The sequence below is a fragment of the Meleagris gallopavo genome, chromosome 5 (genome assembly GCF_905368555.1).
Source record: "Meleagris gallopavo chromosome 5, MGAL_WU_HG_1.1, whole genome shotgun sequence".
Lineage (NCBI taxonomy): Eukaryota > Metazoa > Chordata > Aves > Galliformes > Phasianidae > Meleagris > Meleagris gallopavo.
The window spans coordinates 46,279,642-46,307,372 of NC_139408.1; the positions used below are offsets into that span (position 1 = coordinate 46,279,642).

At 34.4% G+C, this 27,731-nt stretch overlaps 1 protein-coding gene across 4 annotated transcripts in view; it reads left to right on the forward strand.

The window, feature by feature from the left end:
• The window catches only part of PAPOLA (poly(A) polymerase alpha), a 40,363-nt gene extending 22,185 nt beyond the window's left edge, over positions 1-18,178 (forward strand). The window contains exons 13-23 of one of the 4 annotated variants that reach the window (XR_014883749.1): positions 3,834-3,887; positions 4,641-4,760; positions 6,277-6,386; positions 8,045-8,166; positions 8,906-9,048; positions 9,889-9,989; positions 11,328-11,548; positions 11,912-11,977; positions 13,916-13,987; positions 14,099-14,200; positions 15,991-18,178. Coding sequence is in view for 3 of the 4 variants with exons in the window: in XM_085225573.1 (XP_085081699.1) it covers positions 3,834-3,887; positions 4,641-4,760; positions 6,277-6,386; positions 8,045-8,166; positions 8,906-9,048; positions 9,889-9,989; positions 11,328-11,548; positions 11,912-11,977; positions 13,916-13,987; positions 15,991-16,086 (1,105 nt within the window). In the remaining variant the exon portion in view is untranslated. The remainder of the gene's footprint in view (positions 1-3,833; positions 3,888-4,640; positions 4,761-6,276; positions 6,387-8,044; positions 8,167-8,905; positions 9,049-9,888; positions 9,990-11,327; positions 11,549-11,911; positions 11,978-13,915; positions 13,988-14,098; positions 14,201-15,990) is intronic. The other 3 variants (XM_085225574.1, XM_085225575.1, XM_085225573.1) reach the window with 3 other exon arrangements.
• The last annotated feature ends 9,553 nt before the right edge of the window (positions 18,179-27,731 follow it).

The following is a 27,731-nucleotide window of genomic DNA, read 5'->3' on the forward strand; positions in this document are numbered from 1 at the left end:
ATCCAAACAAGATTGAAATATACAGTTCCCCCATTAAAAGAGACTGATGACCTTCATAATGTGTCTGTGTTTTGTTTCTATACCTTTTGCATGATAAAAGCTTTAAAACATTGAATGGCTTTTATGTTGTAACTTAGAGGTAAAATTTGAAAATGCTCAAAGGGGCACTGCAAAGTTGTTGTTTTTTGAAGTTAAAAATGGGCGGCAGATAAATTAATTTGTGCTCCTTCTAATATCTTTATTTTTCCTATTTTTGAAAGAAACATTAAATGTTACTTGAAATAATCCCAATTTCATCAGGTTTTTTTTCTTGTATGTATCAGCTGTAGAATTTTATCAGTGCCACAAAAATTGCTTTTGCCAGCACTGAAGATCCAGATTTTGTATGTTTTGCACGAAATCTTACCTTTTTTTTTCTCTTTTTAACCATGTATGGTATTACAGAGCATGTTTTAATTTAAATTACCCAAGATGCCCTCTGTTGCATCATAGTAAGTTTATTTAAAACTTTGGTTAGTAATTGTTAGAAAATAAATAATTATATGTAGTGATAAGCGTGTAATAAATATGCTTTCATTGGTCAAATCTCCATCTGAAAGCTAAGTATATATTTTTCTGCCCCCCCTTCATCCTCTTTTTCCTATTTAAATTGTGTGTATTATTCACTTGTTCCTGCTGAAGCTCAAAGCTATGTTTAGTGTTCTGGATAAGGGTAAATCTGATTCTTGCTCTAAGACAAGCTTTTCAATCCTTTTAAAAGCATTTCTTCCTTTAAAGGATAGCTTTAGTAGTCTCTTTCACTCTCCAGTAGAAATTAATTGCTAAATATTAATTTTGATTGTAATCACTTTTGCTTTATTACCTCTGTTTAAAACTTCAAGGATGTGTAACTAAAGAAATCTGGAGGCTACTGCATACCTGCATGGCCAAGAGTAAATTAGAGATTGGGAAAATATGGAGATCTGTGTTATTTTGATTTTTTTAACATCAACAATTACTTGAAGTGAGGGAGTTGTATTGTGCTTTCTCCACTTTGTGTGGTTCTAAATTCTGAGATGGTGGGAAAAGAGTAATGAATTATACTTGCTGGCTATAATAATTTGCAGGGAAATGACAGGGATGATTTCAGGTGGACGTAACATCACTATGAACTATTTCATGAGAATGAAATAATTAGAACTTAAAACCAAGATGGCAGTGTGGTAATGAGAGAAATACATTTGAAGAGCTCTTATGTTTTTCCTTTATTAACAAGGTATATCCTGCTAAATAGATAAACATGAGCATAATTTTAAAAAGGTTTGTAGCCTTGATAGGACTTTAAAGCAGTGGGTATATTGTAAGTATAAATCCTGGAGAGCTTAGTACAGATAAAGATGAACGAACAAGTTCGTGTGCTCTTGGGTTTTTCAGGAAGCCTTTTGTCTCTTAAAAATACTTCACTTTTATGTGTGTATGCAAGTCAGTTTCATAATGTCTGTGTTCAGTTGCTCTTAGGAAAACTTAATGCTGATAGGGAGCCAGTGGGAAAGAATAGGCACAAATTTATTTTCAGAAGAAGTACTTCCAAATAATATTATGTGCATCTTAGGTGAACAACATCGAGAGGTAGTAACTTCATTTTTTTTTTTTTTTTTTGGTCTCTTATTGTGAAGTAATGGATACTCCTGAGTTTGACACTCTTTTTGTTATGAAATGAGAAATGAAGAATTGATAACTATTAGTGACTTTCTAAAATATAGCGGTGAGACCTTGAACCCTAAAGCAAAGTATATTTTCAGTAATAAAAGCTGTTCTAAAGCTAAGTCTTAGTGAAAATGTCTAGAGAAGTTTTACAGTCATTAATTAAATCTCAGCACAAATAACATGTGTTTTCTGGAGTAGAGAGGGGAATTTTCATGTTTTCTTATTTTTCAATTAAATGTTATACCTAGCAGTACCCTGGCAAAAATATCTAATCGTCAATCTTACAAAGAAAGCTTTTTTTTTTTTTTTCCATGTTTATCAGCTTAGTTGAGGTTCACAAGTGTGAAATCCATGTTTTGTTTTTTTTCCTGAACTTTTTTAATAAGACTGTTTTTGTACTAATTACCGGGAAAAATGAGTTTCTTCAAACACTTGCAGCTTCATCTCTGATTCAGTCATACATTATGGAAAATATCAAAAAGATTGTTGTCTTTTCCATTAAATAAAATCCATTAGGGTATGTGATAGGTAACAATGTAGGAATCTTGTATGATTGTAGTATGTCTAGTGTTCCTTAGAAGAAATCCATATTGGAAATGAATGACTTATATGGAATTTGAGAAATGGACCTTTATTCTCTTTTGTGGTGTTTGAATATTTTTTTTAATGCTTGTTTTTTTAGGGTTCCTTCATGATGACTCAACATCAGTTCAGGTGGCAGTGTGTGTACTTAGATTTAATGTTTTGGAAAAATCTGTTAAGCTTCTCCCTCACTTTCTTTTTTGCCCAAAGCAATAATTGAGATTTTAGGAATAAAAGTGATAAGTGTCATGATATTCTAAGAAGGAGATGAAGGGAGGATGTCTTCAGTAAAATAGTATGCAAAACTCCTTAATGCTTTTTGTATGAGGAGGTTAATACACCAAAATGTAAAAATAAGTTGATAAAACATGCTACTTAAAAGGGAAGGCAATCTTTTTGAGTCTCATTTTGAATCCATGTAGTTCAGTGACATTTGCTGGCTGAATTTAGAAGGACTATAGCATTCACCAGGGACTCTTTTCCTCTCTCTGTTGTATCCCACCTATATGGATAAATACAAAAATGTGTAGTTACCAGTTTGGTCTATTGATTTTGATCTACCGTTACAATTTGAAGGTCTGTAGTATCAGAGTACGCTTTGCACCATAGTTTTTCCAACAGCACTGACTTTGCTTTTCTTTCTCTCATGTACATGCACAAGTGTATAAACCCTCATGGTAGTAGTGATGTTTAAATCCTGCTTGGAGAATACCTACGTAGACCATATCAGTATAGTTGGTAAAGGCAGTTTAATTTAGCTTGGAGAGTCTGCAATGTCGTAAGCGTCAGAAAAGCCTGACTGTAGACATGTAAGGTTGTCAGCCACCCCACAATTATAAACTCAGGTTAAAAGAAAGGGGTTTTTGTATTGTTACTATTGAAGTTCATGATAATCATCTTTCTTTTTACCATCCTAGGTTGCTTTGATTAACGTACCGTTTTTATTTTGTATTTTGTTCCTTTGAAACTTGCTTACAGCAGGTGAATACTGGTTATCCTGGAATATAATTGGGAGCTTAAGAATTTGTTACCAGAGGAAACTTTTTTTGTCTTGTAAAATTCCAGATAAGCATCTTTAGGTGGTTCTAAAATGCAGATATGAAACTTTTGTAAACCATAATTCAGCGTTACTTCTGTCTTAGAATGAATGTATGGTAACCTCTCATCTAAATACTCAGATTTAATGTTAAAGGGCAGCTAGCGTATGTAGAGATGGTTGAACAATTGTTTTTACTTGCAAGGACTCACTAGTAGCTGAATCCCCATTCATTATGTTTGGAAGCTTCTGTGCTGTTTTTCAATTGGTGCTATGTTCCTAGCTTTTTATTAAGGTTATTGGCATTCAAGTGTTGTTGCAAGCATTCCTAAAACTTGAAATGCTTTGAGAAATCTCTTAATCACGTGGTTGGGGAACATAGCCCCTCTGTCCATTTAAAATACCCTGTAATAGAACTAAGCTAATAATCTGTAGTTTGCAATGTAGACCTTACTAATGTTAATATTAAACTTTGAATGTCTAGTTTTAGAAGCATAAATAGAATAGCATATTGTCTTTATCTCCAAAGGCATTATATTGTGCTTCTAGCAAGTGCACCGACAGAAAAACAGCGACTAGAATGGTAAGTACAATGCTTACTATTATTCCAAAAAAAAGGCAGATTAAAGCCTGTCAACCTTGAATTCAAGGAGATTGAACAGTGTATTTTTAATGAAGCGGTGTGAAACTTTCAAAATGCAATTTTTTTGTTACAAAATTTAACAAAGGTGGTGATATGTTTCTGAAAAATAATAAAATTGAAGGATTGGGACAGGAGGACTATTGGCTTAATTATGTTTCTTTTCAACGCTACCAGGTTCACTTCACAAATCTTATTTTCTTAAGCTTTATGTGCTTTAAAAAGCAGTTGTTAGTAAGTCTGTGTTCAATCTCTAGAAATATTTTTATCAAACTAAAAATGCCTCTCCCCACTTCTACATTCTTTTTCTATTAAAGATCTAAGACTGTCAAGTTTTGGAAACTTTCATCTCTTTTAAAATTCTACATTGGATGTTAAAAGAAAATGGCAGAAATACCTGGGAGTTCTTTTGTGCTTGCTTATTACTTATGTTTAATTGCTAGCTGTTTAAATCCACTTATAAAAGCAGATCATAAAGCTTCAGGGCATTCTTCATTTCAGAGCTTGCTTTGTGTAAGTTTTTGTAACATGCTTACTCTGCTTATTGATTTGAATTCGTCATATATTGTGCATTAGTTCATTTGTAGTCTCAAAAACTTATGTAAGCAAAATGCTAACAGCTTCTGCCTGATATGTAATGTTTGATACTTCTATTTCATATTAATGAGAACTTACTCATGAATGACATTTATGCAGGGTGGGTTTGGTGGAATCAAAAATCCGAATTCTAGTTGGAAACCTGGAGAAAAACGAGTTCATTACACTGGCTCATGTGAATCCACAGTCATTCCCAGCACCCAAGGAGAATCCTGACAAGTAAGCAAAAATATCATAATTAATAAACTAAGATTTTTTTTTAGAATCTTAGGTTAATTTTTCATGACGGTCCCTAAAGGCATACAATTTTCAGCTGTTAAGTAGTTTTTAAAATCAGATGTTCTTTGTTCTGTGTAAGATTGTGTCTAAGCCAGAAAACAATCTTAAAGAAGGAATATGTGTTTCACTAATAATTGTAGTAATTGCATGATTGCAAATAATAGTAACTCCTTGTTATCTACTGTTATTTCGCTGCTGTTGATTGACTATCCTGGTATTAGTTGGCATGACACTTTTAATTACAAAGCAGCACTGAGAATTGAGTAGAAAATAAAACATGGTAGAAGTGAATGTTGAATAACTTAAGTAGATGAGATAAGATTTAGCAGTTGAGAAGCATATCATTTAAACTTGATAAAAGCTGATGCTAGAATTCTTAAAGATTTGAAAACACTGAAGGGAAAACCAAGCACTTAATGCTGTCTAGTACTGTATGGGGATTTTTAACTTCTTTCACCCTCTGTCACTCCCGTTCTCCATCTCTCAGAACAATGATTGGAGCTGAGGGCTAAAAATTCTCTTTTTAAGACTTCAGCTTCTGTCTAGATAGTGTTCTAATTTCCTTTAGAAGGAATTATAATGTTATGTGAACTATGAGAATGGAAAAGTAGGGAATATGTGAAAAACGTTTGCTTTTCATAGTCTTTTTCCAGACATCAGCTGCTTGAAATGACAGTATGCCGTTAACCTTAAAAAGTTAAATACAGAAATTATATTTGTTCCAAGTGAAAAATGAATAAAGAGGGCACTAAAACTTCAGCACCATTTTAGTAGGTAAATACAGATAGAACTGCATAGATGATCATGCACTGATTAGCTCTTATTTCAGTAGACTTAATGTGGCTAAGCTACTAGTAAAGACTCATTTTCTAATGTCAATGAAGTGTGGTTCTTCACCTGCCTTTCTAAATTTGTTCAGTAATTGATTGGAAGGTGGAATTGTTCTGAAACAGTCTTACAAGGAAAATACATGGAATTAAAGCATCAGGTGCCTTGAAGTGTTCTGATATATTCTATAATAGGATGTGATAGTTCATTTTCAGTGTACAATAACTGAGAATAAACTGTCAAAGTGAAGAGTTTCTTACCTGAAAACTGCACTTTGCTGTCAACTAAGAAATTTGAGAGTTGAAAACAAGTATAGATGGTAAAATTGAAATTGTTTCGTCAGGGAATATGTTAATATTTTGACTTCGAGGTCAGGTGCTGAAAAGCTGCTGTCTCCTGTTTCCTATGTGGTAATGGCTAATGATAACTCTTATATAAATCAGAGAATCTTTGCAGAAGCACAGTTAATAATATGATGTTATTTACTGATAATCTTGGTTTAAATTTGCTGGAGATCATCTGTTTTGTGACTTCTTTGTATTGGAAATGAAACACCAATGTCAGCAAGTAACTTGTTATACCTGTTGGTGGATATTGTAAAAAAATGACTTTATATAACATTTTGCAGGGAAGAATACCGTACAATGTGGGTGATTGGGTTGGTGTTTAAGAAAACTGAAAATTCTGAAAATTTAAGTGTGGATCTTACTTATGACATCCAGTCTTTTACAGATACAGGTGAGTTTTGTATTATAGATGTTCAGATATGAAACTTGTTACATCATGCTATTTGTCTATTTTTTTCATAATCTATTCTTTCAGTAGTAGAACTGTACCTAGAAATAGAAGGATTCAGGTAAGGAGTTAGTGTTATTTTGTGAAAAAGTTATAGTGATTTGTAATGCTTCTAGAAGCTCCTGATTAATAACTGGATTGATTATTATTGATTAAAGTGATGAACACAAATCTTTTGGATCTCATTAAAATACTAAATTATATTTGGATCTTTGTTAAGCAGACAGAATTATAATATGTAATCAGCCTCACCTAACTTCATTTTTACAATGTGTATAGCTTGTTTTTTCATATTTTGTGAAAGAGGTTTTATCAGTGGGTTATAACTGATATCTAATTGATTCTTGAACAAAGCCTCTTATTGCATGGCACTTCATACTACTTATTTAATTTTGGTTTCATGTCCATCCATAAATGCGAGAAACTTTTTTCTTAATGCTTATTCCTTCACTCGTGAAAAACTTATAGAATGTAAGAAATTCGTAAGGAATGATTTGATAACATGGGAATAGTGTTGTCAGTCAAGGTGATTATTATTTTCTTAAATGAGTTGGAATAACCCTTTTGATTGTAAGTGGGTAAAGATAAAACTCTAGACATCATTTTACATTCTGAGGGTTCAGGAATGGTGTAATTGCTGGTCTGTTTATCAAAACATTATCCAAAAGCTATGAGCTTTTAATGAACTGTATTCACTTTTAAAATCCTTACGTCTTTAGGCTTCAACAGAGTGTGAATGAATCTCAGAGCAAAACAATTTGGTGAATGCTACATACCTGCCTGCTTTATTTTTCTTTCTTTTTGCCTTTGGGAGAGCAGAAGTTTAAATGCTACTATGAACATGAGAAAACTAATGCTTTCCAGCATGCCACAGAACTTAGAAACATGCTTTTGTGGATCTTTTTACTTCTGTGTGCGCTAACTGGCTAGTTGTTTATCTAGGTTATACTTTCAAAGGTTTGGTTTTCGAATCTAAACTTAACTTTGTAAGATTTCTCACAGATACTTTGTTCTTTTTTGTTCATCTTTCCTTCTGTTGAACTAAAGGAAAGACTCCTTGTCTGTATCTTATAAATACTTAAATCAGCTTCTTGTTATTTGTATCAATGCTTAATTGTTGATACATGCATCTAGCTCTTTCTAAAAGAGGAAACTGGTAGTTGAGCATTTGCTTTATTAGTGACGTATGTTATCCGGACATTTTAAGATTTTAAGAATGCATTTTCCAAGGCATTTTCTTAAAGTAAACCCAGATACTTCCTTGTGCTTTCTAGCAATTGTTGGAAATAGCCAGTTAGGAGTCTATTCAGTCCATTTTAAAAGTTTCTTAGTGTGAGGTTTTTATGTCCCTTCACTTAGGGTAACTTCTACTGGGTATAAATTCAGAATAAAATGATTTTTTTTACGGTTTCTACAATAAAATTAGCAAATTTTGTGATGTTTGTGTTCTCAGTGTTGGCGTAGTAGACAGTTCACTTTTTTCTCCAGAGGGTTTTCTTGAGGGTGACAGATATTCTGTAACACAAATAATTTCTTCCTGGGCAAATAAGTGGACTTTGCAATATACTTCGATACATATTTATGTTATTCTAATTGTGTAGTTTATAGGCAAGCAATAAACAGCAAGATGTTTGAGATGGATATGAAGATTGCTGCAAGGCATGTGAAACGTAAGCAACTTCACCAACTGCTACCTAATCATGTACTTCAGAAAAAGAAAAAGGTAAACTGTTTTTACTGTAGGTGCTTTATATTAAGAACTTTTTAAAACTATGGAATATTTTTTATTACAAACCGACTTATACTTGATTTCAGTACATTTCAGGGATCAATGCAAATATTAAGTAATGCATCTTTTTAAGTAGTAGTATGTCATAGTAGGGTTTTTGTCCTCCACTGATATTCAGCAGTGATCATTCTCCTATTCAAGTTCCAGTTGGTCTCTTACGTTTTTGTATTCATTTTTGTATCCTTCGGTGTACGTCACTATTAATTTTGAAGCTAATGTAAAAGCAGTATCTGTAGGCTGTGAAGAATAAAGAAACTTGAAATAAAATAAAAATAACAATCACTAAATACAGTAACAGTTCATCTTCTGTTTTTAAACATTATTGAATCTGTACTTGATTTTTGAGTATGGGGAACATAAATGCTGATAATGACATGGTAGTGGTTTATTGACATATATAAAGATTGGAAAATTGTCCATTCGTATTTTGTATTTTACATCAATCCTCTTTTCAGATTTTTTTCTTAAAATAACTATATTTAGGGCACATATATGTGCTTAACTCTGTAGAAGCTTATCAATAGTAGATTACCCCTCATTTATTTTTTCTTCACAGATGTAATGGCTGATAGTTTGCATGACTAAAATGCCATGTCTTTTGAATCTCAGTTTTGTTTGTTTATTTAAGCCCTTTATTAAGACTAATAACTTTCTTTTGTGTTGTGGATGGTAGCATTCAACAGAAGGAGTCAGACTGACAGCTCTGAATGACAGCAGCCTAGACTTGTCTATGGACAGTGATAACAGCACGTCTGTGCCTTCGCCTACTAGTGCTATGAAGACGAGTCCATTGAACAGTTCTGGAAGTTCTCAGGGGTAATGAAGACTTTCAGTCTTGAGGCTACTTTCTGTTCCTGAATTGTGTTTAAGTATGGCAAGTACTGCATTCACAAGATAGTACTGTTATGTCAGGGTGTAAATATTTCAGACTGGAACTTGAAGACTTCTGTGGTTCCAGTTTGAACGCTAGAGCAGAGCTACGTTTGTGGGATGGAGAGCAGCACAGCATTGGACTTAAGATGAGGAGTTATGAGATTGGATACGAGAGCGTAGAAAAGGTGAAATAAAAACTTAGTCACCATAGTAATAGGGCTCTGAGAGATTGTGAGCAGGGAGTTGAAGTGTGAGAATATGGAGTTTTTGGGCAAATGGTATCTAGCATGTCAGATTGAAGTATAACTTAACCTGTCTTATTTAAAAAAACACACTGTTTCTGTAGTTTGTGAAAAAGAGAGGGAAGAAAATTTTGTCATGTGAAATCCCAGGTTTTGCTGAGAAGATCCGGACAGAACTTACAGTTGCAGTGGTGCATGTAGATTGAAAACAGGCTTTCTGTTCCAGTCCTTGTATATCTTTGTTGTTGTGTCCCATGGGAAAATAATTACTGTACTTCCCCCTGTATCTCATCTGATCAGACTTGCCTGAACTTTTGCCTTTTTTTAATGCAATTTCTTGCCAGTCTAAAAAGCTGTATTTGCTCAAGTTTCATAGATGACTAATGCTAAATTCTGTCTTTATGCTATGGCATAAAACTGTGTGATGTGCTCTGTAATGTAGGTTGTTTCAGCTGTGCTGGCCATGCATACTGTGTGGTGATGAAAAGTGGATAGGCATGCTTTACTCATATTAAGCATTTTTTCTTTTTTTTTCTTCTAGCAGAAGCAGTCCTGCGCCAGCTGTAACAGCAGCATCTGTGACCAACATACAGGCTTCTGAAGTCACTGTGCCACAAACAAATTCCAGTGAAAGCTCAGGGGGTAAGGAAAATGACGTAGTACGTTGCTTCTACTGATTTTTGTAAAGCAGGATTTCTTCTATTGAGGTCTTCATGAAATATGTACCGTAACATATTCTGCTTGATAAACAGATAATCTAATATTTTTAGACTTGGGAAATCACGGCAGGGTATTTTGTGCAGCAGTGTTTGTTTATTCTTTTGTTTGCCACTCACACTAGCAATAAAGTTTTCCAGTGTAGATGATGTTTACAGATTGACTGGTTTAATGAGGAAAAATGTCCAAATCTAGAAGATAATTTTTTTCATTTCTTTTTAATCCATTTCATAGTTAAATCCAAGGGTTGGTTCTTTACTGCCTGTAAACTGCTCCCATGCTCCTTCTCCTGCTTCATGAAATGGATTCTAGGAGTGAAAAAGCCTCAGCACAACATATGCTCTCTAGTGATGTCTTTTTAAGCATATCCAACTGTGTGTGCTGCTTTATCTTCTATATTTTCTACAAGAAAATGCAAACGTACTTCTGAAAAGAATTGATGTTTTAGTGAAGTAACAAAGGCATCTGGTGAAAATGTTCACTTAAGAAAGGAGTTGCTGGCTTGCTGGTACTTATGCTGTATACATGAACCAAGGCAGATGCAAAAGGGATTGCAGCTGGTTATCCTTTCAAGATGAAAGCTGATCAGTCTCAGAAGTTTAGCATGGTGGAGTCTTATGATTCTAATTTCTTTCATCATGTTACAAGTGCATTAATATGAGTAGGTGTGTACTTTTTTTCTCATCAGAGGATAGAGGAAAAGCATCCTACATATGCTTATTGGTTTGAGATAGGCAACTGTTGAGGAATAGCTTTGTTAAGTGGAACATTTTGCAAAAGGATGTAGAGAATGTCTGATGTTTATGTCATTCTCTCTCACTTCATAGTTTTGTACTCTGAGCCTGAGAGATACTCAGGGCTTCTATGAAAAAGGGAGTATCAGATTTGCCTTGGATTTCATTTAAGGCACTCTTAGGCAATGTATGTATGGCTGAGTACAGAAGCAGTACTTCTTGGAGTACCAAGAACACAATAAGTATATTAGCACAGAGCTTCACTCGGCTAGTATAATCTGCTGTTTAACAGAGCTAATTAGGCCTAGCAGAGTGTCACTACTATCACTGCCGTGTGTCTGATATGTGAGTTCTTCCTTTAGAAAGAGCTTGAAACTAAACATTTGCTGTTCCAAATGGAATGCTTTTACCACTAACTTTTCCACTTTCTTGAAGCCTATTTGATTAATGATTGCTTGACTAGTAACTGGAAACTGAAATGTTTGTCTGAACTAATCTTGCTGAAGCTTTTAAAATTATTTACCTGTAGGTTCTTCAAATGAAAGCATTCCTCAAACTGCCACACAACCAGCCATTTCTCCACCACCAAAGCCTACCATCTCTAGAATTGCTTCCTCAACACATCTATTAAATCCATCACCCAGAATTTCAGGAAATGTTGCAACAAAAACGCCTAGCCCTGTCACAGCAGTGAAAAGGACATCTTCTCCCCATAAAGAAGATTCTCCCAAGAAAATGAAAATTGAAGAGGTATTTGAGATTTTGAGATTGTAGCATTCTGCAATGTTCCAATCCAAATCTTTGAATATTAATTTTTGCTTCTGAGTACTGATTCTCATGTTCCAGATTTCAAATACTTTGTTAGTTTTGTGTATTTCCTACTCTGATTGCATTTTCTTTATATATTCAGCTTACTAAGGTGTTATGTTCTGTATTATGCTGATACTCATCATGTGACACATATAAATGCATCAGCACAAATACTTAGATTCTAAATTCTTAAAAGCAATTTAATGAGCATTGCAGTTAATTCTTTCTCCGTGTATTTTCTTGTGTTTTTTAATTAATGTTTTCATTATTGGTAATAGTTTTCTTGTTTTGTGTGCATTTCAGCAGGATGAAATAAGTGAAGCTACTAGCTGTATAGATGCGAACGAGCATGAAAGAATGGAAACAAAGGTATCTATCACTGGTCTATATAATTTTGTCTACATTCATTGCAGCTCTTACTTTGGAAAATCACTGTGTTTTTTTTACCCTAGAAATGACTGGTAGTACTTGTAGATATAGTATAGACTCACCATTAAAGACATCAAATTCGTATGTTGTTCTTCAAAGGGTATGTTAACAAATTGCAGTATGTTAGCTGATACTAGGCTACCTTCTCCCCATTGATACATAGATAGTGATTTTTTTTGCTGTTCATTCCCACTGTGTTATGCATAGCACAAAAAAAAACTTGTGCTAACTTGCCAAGTTTTAGATTGTGTGGAAATGAATGGTGCTATATAAAGTCTTTTCTGACGGATATTTTATGCAGTTGTAGCAAAGCCTCTGGGGACTTCCAGAGGTCCAGGTGTGCTTCTACAGTATCTTGTAAATTTGCCAGGCAATATTTTTGCTTACTGTTAGTGGAAGGGGTGATGGTCTGTCCTTAGCTTTATGATAACCACTTACACCATTTGTATAGGGCGTGTCTTGGTACTCTTGGAATACAGTGAAAAATATGCCAAGAAATTAAAATAACTAGTATGCGTTAATACTTGCGTTTAACTTCCACATCCTTCAATGAAAAATCTGATTTAGTCACTTTGAAATCGCTTTGAACTTGAGACAGGTGAAGGCAGAAATGGTTGTAAGCATTTAATCCTAATGTCGATGTTAGATCCTTTGGATACAGGTAACTAGAAAAGTTGTAGGTAATCCTGTTAGGCTCTGTTGTAAGTCTTCTCTAAATCTTATGTCCATAATTTGTATGGTAGGACATGAGGGAATAGACTTCTTAACTAACATGGACTTGTTTTTTTTCTGCTTTGAAATGTATACCTCTTAGCAAGGTGTGGCTTATTGTTTGGTACAATTTTAAGTAACAGGCTTTCATTAAAAGGAGAATGACCCACTGTCCTGTTTTAGTCATTCAGTCCCACTGAATGCCCCACTGATGTTCATCTGGTAGTAGAAAACAGATATAATTTACTAAAGTAGCAGGAATACTGTTCTGCCAGAATGGTAAATTTAACCTTATTACCAGTTTGTCAGTAACGAATCTATGTAAATGTGAATTTAAAAACGGTGTTTATTTGCAACCTCTGTAAAAGCAGACTTAAGTAATTAACCTTTCTTCTGGCTTCCTTTTCCACAAAAAACTCTTAAAGTATCTTCAGTCCTTCTAGTTTTAAAAACTGTTGGGGCAGGAAGATGCGGTTATGTGTAGAGATTGAGGATAACTTGATCTGTAGTGATAAGTGTAGGGGGGCTGCTAAAAAAAAAAAAATAGTGAGCAATGAAATTAATATTCAGTTCTTGAAACAGTTTCTGTATTGTGATTATGTAGGAGTTTAGTCCTGATCTTCAGCTGTTCATGAACTGAGTTCAGTGACTTCAGCTTAGTTCTGTAGCACTGAAGGAATTTACTTAACTCGTAATAGTGGAAAAGCAGTCAAATTTGCAAGAAGTGTGTTAATCTGTCATGTAGTCTTCCTTGATAGTATCCTTTTTCTTTAATAAACTGAATGACAGACAACTTTTTCCTATAGGACTTTGCTTAAAAGCTATGGGTTGTGTACCAATCAACAAATGAGAAGTGAGGTGACTTGTGTTGCTGTCAAATTCCTAGTGGGCAAAACATTCTTTAGTGTGCTGATCAAACTGGAGAGCAAGAAGAAAATTCACAGGCAGTGGAAGCATGGACAAGTAACCTGATAGGAGTTTATAGGATAGTGCTAGATAGCTGAGGTCAAGAAGGCCAAGGCCCTGCTGCAGCCAACATTGTTGATTTGTGTGATGGTGTAAATCTGTTAGTGGACAGGGGAAGAGATAGATGGATATAGGGATAGATATTATCTATCTGGACTTCAGTAAGGCCTTAGACGTGGTTTCTTATCTGTTTATTTTTAGGAGCTACTGGAGACGGAAGTGAATGTTAATTCCCAAATGGAACATCTTCAGACAACTTTGCAAGCTCCTCAGGTACTGGCTTTGAAAACAGTGGATTTCTGTTTCTTTATGTTGGTCTGTGCTGAAAATAATGAAATGAAAATAAAGTTGCTTGTTGTTACTGTCACAATTTTTGTGTTTTAGATGGTCATTGATCTTATTGAATATGCATTGTAGCTAAACATGTATGGCTTGCCATACAAACTGACCGAAGCTGGATTCGCTCTTCTGAATTGTGCCTTCAAAGTAAGGGGCTCAGTTTATTCCTTTGTGCTTTGCACATCACAGAATAATCCTTTCTAACAAGGAAAAAAATGCTTTAAATAGCTGCTGCTCAAAGATGTCCTCGTAGAGTTTGAAAATGTGAGAAATTTGGCTTCAGATTCTTGTACTTGGTATGAGGGGGGAGAGAAAAGTTCTGATCTGATAGTTTATTAGCCATCTATCTCACTTCACTGCTGGTAAAGGAGTGTAAGTAGCATTCTGTGATAGTCTCTTAAAGCTTTCTTTCCTAATATTATAATCATTTCTGGAGAACATCTTTACTGGCATTTTTAAGCCTTAATTGTTGCTCTACTGATTAAAAGCTCACAACTACAAATTGTTTTATGCTCGCTCTACTCTTTAGATGATGTATAGTAAATATATTGATTGAAAATGGTGATGTATTGCAGTAGTAGTATTTGTTAACAGGCTGTTTGAACTATATGAGCAGGCCACATGAGCAATATTTAATAAAGGTATCAAAATTAGCAGAAATTGTAGATGTTATGTGGGCACTTAAAACTACTTCAAGGAAATTAGTTTCTTTAAAGATCACATAGTATGCCAAATTTATTTCATCTATTAAGAGATTATTATATAAAGTATTCTAGTTCTTACAAATTCAGTAGTTGTTACTGTAGCAAAGGTAATCTGGAAACTATAAAGTTATGTTGGGTTTCTTCTGTCACTTTTTCAATATTTTCATTGGCTTCTAGAACATTGCTTATGTTGCAGGACATGAAAACAATGCAGGTCAGCATGAACCAGGCAGTGGGCTACTGGGTGCAGGTTGGTGGGGAAGGAGGGTTATCAAAGCTATTTTGCTGTGAATCTTTGTTGCATTGTGTTTTGCTATCATGTCAGTCAGTATACTCTGCTGATTCATTTTAATGAAGCAACTGTTGAGAGTAGTCATTTTAATGCAGTTTTTCCCACATGTGAAATGTACTTTATACTAATTTTGAATGCTTATAACATAAGAAAACATTTTCTGTTAAATTGTGTGAAGTAATAAATAATAACTGGATTATTGTGATGTCAAATAATATGCAGAAGTGGAAGGCAAATGAAGGGGTAGCAGCTTAAAAATGGAGGTTTCTTAAGCATGTAAGAAATTAATTTATTGTATTGAATATTGAGTGTTTTCTTGGTTTTTGAAATAACTTAGGCAAACAAGATTATTTTAAGGGAGACAAAAGTGTTCAGGGTATTTTCAGCATGAAATTCTTTTTCCAGTCACATAGCAGTGTTTTGTCATAGTATTTCCATGTTAATCTATTTTAATTCGTTCTGGAAATTTGATCAATATGTATTCTTAAACAATCTGAAGTATAAATGTAGAAGGACACAAAATGCATAGGTGTCAGCCATCTTATCTTCAATCTCAAAGTAAGAGAGTTACTGAGTTATTCATAGCAATCTTGAAATATTAAACATCGTCATCTGATAGTAGATGTCAACCTTATTAGGTGGATATTATATCTTTATTATGGTACAGTCTTAGTAGGCTCAGCTTTCTCTGCAGCACCTCCTAATTTGTTGCAGTTGTGGAAAAAAGAAATGCACACTTTGAAAGAGATAACTGCACTTTTTTGTTGTTAAAAATGGCTATATAGGCAAAAGGAATATCTGCTTCTGTTTTTATAGTTTGTAATTATCCTTACCGAACTACTCTTCAAGATTTGATTTGTTGTTGAACACTGGTACCAATTTCTACAATATTCCTGTAATTTACAGTTAAAATACAACCAAACTTCTTCTTTTCTTTTCAGAAAACACCCAGTACAGATCTTTCCGATATCCCTGCTCTCCCTGCAAATCCTATTCCTGTTATCAAGAATTCAATAAAATTGAGATTGAACCGGTAAAAACAACCTCAGGGGTCCATAAACAATATCTGCCAACTCAACCTGTTGTCTTCTAATGCTAGAAAAAAAAAAAAAAAAAAAGGAGAACAGAGAGTGCAAGACTAGAACATGATCGGAAATGGATTTAGGTATATTTTCTGCACTTCCCTTTCTGGGCTAAAATCACCACTTGATTGGAAGTCCAGGTTAGTATGTGAAGCCAGGAGTACTATTAATGTGTTAGCAACAGTTGCATTAAGTATTTCAAAGGATTACTGCCTTTAAAAACATGAACACTATTTGTATCCATATTTGACATACCGATTGAATTTGTTTGATGCATTGTTTCAAAATTGAGATAAAACTGGCATAAGAATCCCTTAAATGCACTTTTATGTACTTTTTTTTTATTGGAGTATGACTAATCTTAGATCTTCAGCTGATACGTTTTCATTTTATTGATGAATCTCTTCAGTAGTAATCTGCAAATGGGATGATGATCTATGATATGCTATACATTGAAGACAAAGTGTATAGTATATCTAGTTCAACTGCCATCAAGCAGCAGTAAGCCTTTCAAGTGGAATGTCCAATCCTGGGGTAATGAGACATATGTTGAGGAAGTAATTGGGAAGTTTTTGGTATTGGTGGGACTTGATTAAGATGTTGTCTACTTTTATTTATAGGATTGTTTTAAGGTGCATACAGATCAGCAGTCAAACAGCGAATAAACTTTCCTTTGAACTAATCAAACTTATTTCTTTTTTGAGCTCTTTATTGTATTTCTTGGGAAAAGCTTTTGCATTTAGTGTTGGGGTTTTTATTGCAGCTTGTATGCACCATATAGGACAATAGTTATACAAAATAAAAACAAGCCAGACCATAATATTGTTTTTTGTTTTTTGTTTCCCCTTACATAATCATAATACCTTGTGGCCTGTAGGCACAAATTCAAAAGTTTGTCCCATCACTGAAGTGTTTAAGTAAATCTGTGTGCCTGTGAAATGTAACACCTGTCTTGATGGCCTTTGAATCACTAAATATGAGATGATTTTTGTACACTCCATAAAAGTTCTGTATGCATTTAAAAGGTTCAAATTTTAAATAAAGGAAAAAAGATTTTTCCCCAAGAATTTTAAACTTTTTGTTTTTAGATGGCTCATCAAAAATAGTTTTACATACTGAACGACATTGAATTTTTAAAAATATTATTTCTAGTAAGCACTTGACATCTACTAAACTCTCTTACTCCTATTTTTTGTTCTGTAGTCCTATAAAAAAAGATAAGTAACAACTATTTCTTTTGAAAGAACTGAATCTCTCATGGCAAAGAAGAACAGTATTGAGGAATATGAGGGATATCAGCAGTAATAACAAATGTAGATAACAAACTTCATGTTACTGTTACTTATTTGATATGTGGGATATCAAATCATATTCCCATACTTTGATTAGCATGTTTTATGAACTCTCTTCCCCCATTGTGCTCCATCCTCTTTACACGTGCATCTTTCATGTTAAAATTAAATTACTTACACTCTTCCCCTTATCCTTCTAAATTAATTCTCCAAAGTCAGAGTGTAGCTTATCTTTTACTTAGGCTGTGCAGTAACTGAAGTTTTTTTTTTTGTTTGTTTGTTTTTTTTGCCATTTGTCTAAGAAGTCTAGTATACAAATCTTCACTTTTCCTTGCCCTGTGCAGCCTGCTGTTGTCCACCTCCCAAAGAAGGTTATATTAACAGTTGAAGTGTACAAGGTGTCTGTGTATTTTGTGTAGCTATGGAGTTTAGATCGAAATTGCCAGGCACAATTTTAGTCTTGTCATTTTGTTTACACATCAAAAAATCTTTTTCATTTTATTAAACGTTTCATGTAACTGCACCCAAGTTTTGCCAAGCTGGGAACTTGGAACTTTTCTGTATAGTGACTTTTTAATTCTAGTTTTCATAACCTGGAGATCAGACTGTTGCTTTCGCATGATGTACGTAGTGTCTCATGACTGGAGTTTGCTTTGTTTTATAGTATCTGTACTCCTTGTATTTTTCAAGAGCTATTTTGTAAACAGATGATGTATTTCTCCATTGAAAACACAATAAAAAACAGCACAATCCCATAGTTGCCTCATTTTTCTGAATGTACAAAAGTGTTTTTACTCTGAATTCATATTTTTCTCCTGATCTTTCTGCTAATACAAATTTCAACGAGGTCGAAAAGAAATGCAGCATAAATCATCATTCTGTAAGTAAGCATGTTGTATGTAGAAAGTAACACTTAACAGGATGTTGAGTTCTAGTCTGTGAGAGAGAGAGGCTGTGGATTGTGCAGCGGCCTTGAGGATGGAGATGTGGCTTGCCAAAACGCTTAAAGAACATCTCTTTCTCATCTTTTGATTAGGATTCCATCTCAACTTTAAATTATTAGACAATACTAGAAGAAACGTGTGTAAACAATCTGGGGATTCACTACTATCTTTGGAAGTTGAAACTAAGTTTATTAAGAAAATCATTAACAGTCTTGCTGTCTTATATTTGCTTTTCCTGCTATTACTTCTTTTGTCAGCAGATGGCACTGTTTCTTGTCAAACAGTATAAGCTTGCCCTGAAATAAAAGTAAAAATTACAGATAACTGCATCGCTTGATTGATCTTTGTATCAGCATGTGCCCAATCCTCCAAATGCTTGATGTGAGTAACTTCAAGTAGCTCCCCTTCGACTAAAATTTCTTTAACTGCTAAAACCACTGATGATTATGGTCTTCATATTATAATTACCGTGCCTAAAACAATGGACCTTTGTGTTGTATATATTTTTCACAGCATGCAATTGCTTGTCTTGTTTAGAATAGATTTATCATCTTTATATCTTGCCCGTCCCTTCTCCCCTTCATCACAACTGATGTTATTTATGGCTTTAATTCCTTTCTATTCTTTCCAACCAATAAAAATCTGCAAGTAGATGTACAGATTTCTGTTCAGTGTTTCTCATCTTACCAACAGTAGGCTTCAATAGGTTTGTTCTGCGTTCTGGAAGTTTATGAATCTGCAAAGGATCTGCAGAGGATCTGCAAAGATGACATTGAAAATTGTTGTTATAGCCAGAATAATTAACATTCATAAGCCGTGTTTCTAACAGATCACTTTAGAAATGCTGATTTGAATCTGACTTCTGAGTTGATAGGTTTTAGCTAAAATTGTGCTTCCTTACTGTGGTATGCAAACCATGTTTTGGTGTGTTTTTAGCTACAGTATGTTGACAGACACTGGTAGTCGTATGTAGTAACTGAGCAGTAGAGAATATCAAATGATAGTATGTGTATCATAATAAGAGAACAAATTTTAACAAGCAGTAAAAAGTGATTACTTCATCTCCTAGAATAATGAAAAAAAGACTGTATAGCAAGAGTATGCTAGGTAGTATTGAAGCCAGAATCTACTCTTAAGTGCTGGAAAAAATACTAGAGAAACCACTGACAGTATACAGAATGTTTTTATTGCTTATGTTGTTAGAAAAGGCATTTCACATGTTAAAGTGATTCTGGCATGTCTTATGTGAATTTATAAATACACTAGACAAGTAGATTAATCTCATTTTGACATTGTTGCTGAAAAATACCAAATTTTTATCACTTTTAGCAGTACATCTTGATAGTACTCTCATATTTATCTGTACACAATACATTAGCTTTGTACTTGATAGGTTCACTTTTTAAAGATACAAATGTTCATATTGCAAGTACATCAGTAAAAACCATTTTTTATTTTACTTTAATCAAATTAGTAGAGTTAAGGATCTGTTTAGTAGAAATAAAGCATCTTGGGTTTGTTGATAGAAGCAGATGCAGTTTGATACGCCTACAAAGTTCAAACTGATAATTTGAAATATCTACAAACATCAAACATCTGCTGCTGTCATCACCAAAGGAATGTGAACTTTGATATCAAACTGCAGAGGGCACATTTTATTATGAAAAAGATAATACAGTGAACCACTGCTGAATGTCCCATCTGGTTTTTTGTTGTAGTTGCTTTGTGTTTTGGACTTTTAAAGCTTACACGGTTTTCTATTAAAGTTTAGGCATAGCTAATTTGTAGTGCTCTGACAAAATTCTGGGATGCTATCTTTAGGTTTGGGATGCAGTGTTTTTTTCTGTTTTGGTGGTTGATTCCTCCTCCCTTCCTCCTCCTACACAGTAACTGTGATCTGGTTAATTCATTTTTTGGCATACTTTTAATTTTATTTTTTTTTTAATGACTTTAATTCTCTGACTCTTGTTTTCTAGTTGAATGTTTGAATACGCTAAGAATATGACATGCATTATGAAATCTTTACCTTCTAAGCTTGCAAGGTATTGAGTTACGTAAGTTAAATGTAATAGCTTCCTAATAGTTCAGAAACAATCAAAAAAGCCATACCTGGTATATGCAGATATTATCATGTTTGGTTTTGCAGTGAATTTCCATCTTTAAATAAGAACTTGAATCCAGATAAGTAATAGGAGAGGATAAAGAGGAAATTTACTTCTGATGTATGGTTATAAAAACTTCAACCTGCTGGCTAAGTAAAGCTGCATTTATTTATTTAACTTGAGAAAATAGCCAATGCATTTAAACTGCCCAATAAGTATGGCCCACACAGATACCGGACAGCTTGCAAGTGCAAATGTCTTTTTTTCTGTCTTGCTTGCAATCTAGCATATCTATTTTATGAATGCATTTTATGTTCATCTTTTGAAAAGTAAATTTCTTCATTAAGGCTACTTAAGTAAATGTTTTGCATGCTTAAAAATCAACACTTCAAAATTTTCGTTTAATCTGTGATTATTTCTATGATGTTTGCTTCACTTAATAATAATACTAATAAGTAATATTATTATTATAATACTACTAATAATATTATTACTAAATAATAATTTTAACCTAAGGTAGATACAGTTATTAAAGCTGAACAGAATGTTTGGTTGTGTACACTTAATTGATAGTACATTTCATATGGTGTTAAAACTGGACTGGGGGGGAGGGTGTTGATGTTTGAAAAACAACTTTTTGTCTTTTCCATCTTCCCTATCTTTCCCAACAGAGAAACTTGGATTTGTTCAGTTTTTCTTTTCTGAATTAGATACATGATGCTTCTCAAAACAGCATGTGAGAATTTTGAGTTGCAGCTTCTGGTTTGGATTTACTGAAACCTTGCCCTGCATAGTGTCTGGTGCTGTGTGCCTTCCAGAAATCTGGCATGCGCATTGTCCTTGTTTGTGTTCTCAGTCTGCAGTGGAGCTGTTAATAAAGAGATTGATGATAAAGTTGTCGAAAAGAGACAGTTGGACAGGACTACTCGCCATGAGTGACAGAGGGCATGCTCTGCCTTCACAGCCAAGAACGTTGCCCCCAGCAGAGAGCTGGCCATGCCTGGACGCTGTGCCAAGACTGTTCAGTGCATGGGGAGAGAGGAGTCTGCAGCTTCTATGAAGAATTTCTATTAGATTTTTAGTGTGCACTCTTAAAGTAAGATTTTCTTTATTTAAGATAATCGCACTTAAAAAAAAATATATATATATATACACATACATATATATATATATATATATTTTGTCTTGAGAACAAATACTGTTTTAAACAGTGATATAAAGGATAGTGCAGATACATTTTGAAATTTTTCTGAAAGATCTGGTAGTGCTTTTGAAATATTTCACAGTGGACTGGGTCAATGAAGTGAAATGGAGATGCTTTGTTCTTAAAACCAACATTTTTTTTTTTTTTTTAATGGGGAATGAATGCATTATTCATGTATTCAGTCTAGATATTAGCTTCTGTAGGAATGTCCCTGCCAAGATGTCATAAACTTGATTCAACTCAATCACATGATTGGAATAAGAGAAGATCGGAATGATGGATGGAAGCATTCATTGTCTCAGCGACAGTTTATCATGTATAATTTTTATCCGTCACCACGTAAGAAACAGAAAGACCGATAAAACATTTGATACTTTGGGCCATCTGCTCATGCAGGATATTAGAGTTATTAGTGATTATTCCTACTGTTTCTTATCTTCATCCAGAACAGCGTGTGGATTTTCTATATGCTAATGATCCCTCTGACCACTAAAGGCAGTATCTCATTTAGGGGTACTTTTTTCTCTCTGTAAGTAGTGAAAAAGATATTCTTACAAACCTAAACAAAAGCAGTTACTTAGAAGCAGTTTCAGTAGCCTGCTTTCATCTTGTGCTTTTGAATGTATGTACAGGAGAAAGATTAATCTTTTCCATCTGACCACATTTTAAGTGCTGGTAGATCATCGTTTTCTGTGGACAAATTGTACAAATGCTATCATTGAATTTTACTAGGGCTATTCTCTTAGGACAATCTGTTAACTAATTCGTTTTTAAACCAAGTTGAAATATGTAGTAGTTCACCAATGAATCCACAGGTTAATGCTTTATATAGATTCTTTGTCATTCTTAATTTAAAAAAAAATTACAACAACAAAGGTTTCCTTTTCTACGAGCTTTTGAGTTGCGCATGGTAAAACTTCGGAGTAATTTGGTGAATAACCAAATGCTGAATTGATGTAGTTAATATATTTTCAGTTGTTAATATAAACACAGTGAATTTCTTCAATTTAATTTTGCATCTTGACTGGCTTTTATTTCTCTCTCTCTCTTTTTAAATTACAAATTTTGAGTTTGTTGTATGAAAATTCTGGTTTAATTCTGGGGAGTCTCTACTCTGTCAATTTTTTTTTTAATGCAGTGATGTAACCTAACTTGCGTTTGTTTGTTCTAAAGGTGTAGGAATTGGTTTTTAGTCTCTGTAGTGTTGTTCTGAATAAGACCTGTCTAGCCAGAAGCGCACCAGATGTTCTGTCTTTACAGATAAAGTCAAACCAGCAAGCTTGATCTAGTACTATTAGGACATTTTTTTTTTTTTTTTTTTTTTTACATTAAGAATACTTTTACATTTGATTTATTTGGCATTTGTTACAAATAGTTGCTTTTCCTTTCTAGCCATTAATTTTTCAAAGATGATATGAAAATCCATTATGGGCATTTAGTTTTATTTGTAATAGGGATAACTTACCTTTTGTTACTATTTGATGTTCTAATATAATAAATTTTTAGATTACCTTAAATGTATCATTTTTTACTTGCAGCTCCCAGAGCAGTGTAAAATTGAATCCAGTCACTAGTCTTAACGAAAACAAAAAAATTCAAACAACTGTGAGAGTCAAGACATCAGGCCTTCAGCTGTAACAGCTTATTTTGGTGTTATAGGATGCTTCCTGTTTTTACAAAATAGTCGTAGTCATTTACTGCTCAGAATTAAAGAGACAGTCGTTTCAAAGTTGCTATAATATGAACATATAAGAAAAAAATGTATAACATAAAAAAAAAAACGCCCAACCCCACTGGTTGGTGCTATGATACGGAGCAGTTTATTGGAAAGACTGGCTCCCACTGAAGTCATGTCTGAATTCTAATCTTGAGTTGTATGTAGTTATGCAACCTTGACTGGGCTGCATTGACTCTTTGTTTCAACCTTGTGTACAAAATGAGATTAGTGATTATCAGACATTTCATGATTACTGGTTGTTAACATTTGAGACTTTGGGAATGTTTTGGAATTCTGATACATCAAAATAATTCCACTGGATTTTATGTTAAGCATGAATCACATATCTCTTGAAACTCATATGCTCGCTTTCCCATCTTGGTTTTGTATCAGATGTATTATCTTTGCAATATCTTTGCATCCTGCTGTAAATTAATTCTAACGATCATATGAAAGAAGAAGTTACCTATATGTGCTGTTAGAACAATTTTCCAATAGAGGAAAACAATAACAATGGGCAATTTGGTACTGTTTCTATTAAAAGCATACTACATAATATTTTGTCTTTTCAAGATATATATATATGGTGGTTATCCCCCAGGAAAAATACAGAGGTTTAAATCCTAAAAGCTGTAAGCCTACTTTTTTTACTTTTTTTTTTTTTTTTTTTTGCTGTGGCATTTCAAGTATAGTGTATCTGAAAATAAATTTAGAGTGTACTGCTTCTCAGCTTCTGGCACTGTAAACTAACAATGCATATATGTGATCTATCCAGCCTGTGAAGAAAGAGAGGGAATGCAGTGATGTTTTTGAAAGATTGGTTTCCTTTTTCTTTACAACTTCCAGCTTTTTCTAGTTGTCCAAGCTCCAATTGATTTCATATGGAACACTGTCAGAAAACTGGGGAAGACACTATTTGTATGAGTGAGGCTGTTGCATGACTTGTGTTTGGGTTCTTCACAACAGTAAGGTTGAAGGGTTTTAATTTTTAATGAAAAAATACTTTTAAAACTCAGTTTGCATATTAAATGAAAAAAAAGAACCTTCTATTTCTTGTTTTCTGTTGATGTAAAAAAAATTAATAATATACTTTTTGTATAGTATATTTGACAACTTTAGATGAAAGAGAAGCATGTTAGTCTTACAAAGTAGCAGAAGGCAGTGCATTGTTCCTCCCATGCATATAGCATTGCACTAAAGTGCTACCATGATTTATAGAAGATAATCTAATCACAAAGAAGTCAAATTCACTGCCTTTTAAGGGCTAGCCTGTGCAACACTGGAATAAAACCTGGAGGAAGTATAGACCTTGGTAACTAATCATGACAACTACTACTAGATTGATTTATTTAATACAGAAGTGTCTATATTTGTACTAGGGAATAGAATGTGTCCTATGATGATCCCATTCCCATCAAGTCTTCTCAGCAGCTTTCTAAATAATCCTGTTAAGATAGTTCTACCTACTTTCTTCTCACATGTTGTACTGAACTGAGGAAGCAAATAAAAAACCTAAGTGGGACAATGTTATGGTAATGTCTGCCATGCTGAATGCTTGCCAGTAATGCTGTGATTATCCACAATGTGTTATCCATATCTCTTATCCAGGTCTCTCTCAAGGGCTCCTCAAAGTACCTAAGTCTTTGTCCCATTTCTTCTGGTTTAGCTGTATTTCTGTTGGACAGGATCACCACGTTCAGCATTTTCCCTTCCCACATCAGCATGCTTAAAACTAGTTTCTGAGAGGCAGGTTGTAATTAAAAACAGTGAATACAAAAGGTGTGCTAGGCTTTTGGCAGGGGTGGGAGTGGATATTATATGGTACCAAGCAAACCCATCTTCAGCTGATTGAGTCCTGTCTGAGGTAGGACAGGACTTGAAAAGCAGAGTTGTGCTGTGATATCTTTAGGTTGCTTCTGTAAGCCAAGGCTGCTCATCATCAGATTGGGAAGAAAATGAGAACAGGGTCTTTTGATGGGTATCCCATCAACCAAGGAATAGGTTACTATAGATTGTGGAGTTACTCCTGATTCTTTAGTGAAGAGCTGTGACCTCAATGCTATTAGGATAGCTGTGGAGTAGAAAGCTTATTTGTTTAGGCAATGGTTATATGCTTGGCAGATAGTAAATTAGAGCGCTTTCTCATAGAACAGACAACAGAAGGTGCTTTCTAGTGCCCATTGATTGAAGAATTCCAGTATATAATAATGTTAACTCAAACCTGATGTATATGCTGCTGACTGCCACTGGAAATTTTTCTATAGTGTATACAACCACTCTGGAGAAGGGATTTCCAACTATAATAATCTTCCCAATAGAACTTTGAAAGCAGCCTGATGATTAGATGGAATGTGAAACTCAGCACAGTAATGATAGGAAACCATCACAATTGTAGGTAGAAATCCTAGTTTGTAGCTAGAAATACCTACAAAGTAGGTAGAATCCTGATTAAATGCAGTTTCACTTGACCTTACTATACCTTGCTTACCTCAGAAGTGCATACTGAGGTTGTGGTGCCCTAGTTTAGTTGGGAAAAATAGTTAATCTGAGTCAGAATCGTCAGAAAGCACGTACCAGAACACCCTTTCAGAACACAGAAAAGTTGAATGCAGGAAGATTGTAACACATTTTTCATCAACTTCCTTTAATTGCTGAATTTCTGTTTCTTCATTTTTTTAAACCATGTAAAAATGAGTCTACATATCAATCTAATTTTAAAAATTCCTATTTGATGTTCTAAGTATCTGCACAAATGTTTGTGAAATGTATATCTCATTTAGAATTTTTATTATAAGTATGCGTTTAGTCAGCACTACATGTCTTTTTTATGTTACTGTATTTCTGAGGGGAAAATCCCATAAAAGAGATGAGTTTTGCATCATGTTCTGAAGTTCTGTCAGTCTTGGATGGTAGACAAAGCAACTTCTTATGATAAAAAAAAATGGCTTAAACAGCCAGGTTCCTACCTACACCACAGAGAGAGGGTGCACCTTCTAAAGAAATCCCACCACTTAAAACTTGCCAGGATACTGTTAATTACTAGGCCTAGCACTCTGATAGCTGCACTAAGCCCAAAATTGAAACACAGGGTATGGGTAGAATTTCTGTGAGTTACATCTGCAACAGTGCTATGTGGACCGGATGATGTATGTAATACACTGGATTCGGTCTAATTCTGGGGATAGGACCAAGATGCGTGCGATGCGCTTGAGTATATGTATCCTTCTTTGTAAGAGCTCCATTCACAGCTAGCATGGACGAGATGCATACTCCCTCCTTCAGCATGTTGCATCTCATTAGCAGTCTCTTTCTGTGGAGTGTAAGAAACTCCTTTTGACCAGGGCATGTTGTTTACTTCCAAACCTGTGTACAGCTGGCATAAATCCCTCAAGGCTGTGGTCAGAGCTGGAAGCTGGCCATTAATACAGGCTTCTTCTTTGTCATGGTATAGACTTAAAGAAAGGAAAGCAGGTGCCCTCCTGGCATTTTGTAAAGAGTCATTCATGAATACAAGATACTGCATTTTGCATATTAGTGTGAGTGCCAATATAAACCCAGCTGTGTGCAAAATAAAGTGAAATATGTATTTCAAAAACTAGGCCACAGCTTTTCTATGGCGCAATCTGAAAGCATTTGAATCAACTTTGCATATGCATAGCCTTTTCTTTTAAAATTATATTTTACCTTTTTTTTTTTTTTTTTTTAATGTGTTGATTTTATGACACTTTTCCTAAGGTAATAAGACAATACCACAAGCACAAGCTGAAGAAAACACAGGCAGATGCTGCAAAACACATCTTAAAAGTGTACTTCTGCAGCAGGTTTCAGTCTTCTTTTTTGGTCCCAGCCTGAAGACTTGCTCTTTCTTTGAGCTGGGATTCTTTTCTATGTGCAGATGGATCACAGAATGACTTGGGTTGGAGAGGACCTCTAAGCTGCCCCTCACCAGATCAGGCTGCTCAGATCCCCATCTAACCTGGCCTTGAGTGTCTCCAGGGATGGGGCACCACAGCTTCTCTGGGCAGTCTGTGCTACACTTCACCACCTGCTGAGTGAAAAATGTCTTCCTAACATCTAACAAACATCTCTCTTCTTCTCTGATGGAGAAGGTAGTCAGTAATTTTATTTGGAATTTTGGTATACCTTAGACCAATGTCTGCAAAACTAAATGTTTTTCAATGCTCTTTTTCAATAGCGCAGGTCTAAATTAAGGTGGATTTGAGAAAAAAGATAGAATGTGGGTATTGGTGCAGCAAAGAACCCTCAGGTCAATGGCAGGGTTCTCTACTTCTGCAATGGCAGCGACCAGGCCAATAATATTTGGGATCTTCTTTGTGCCTT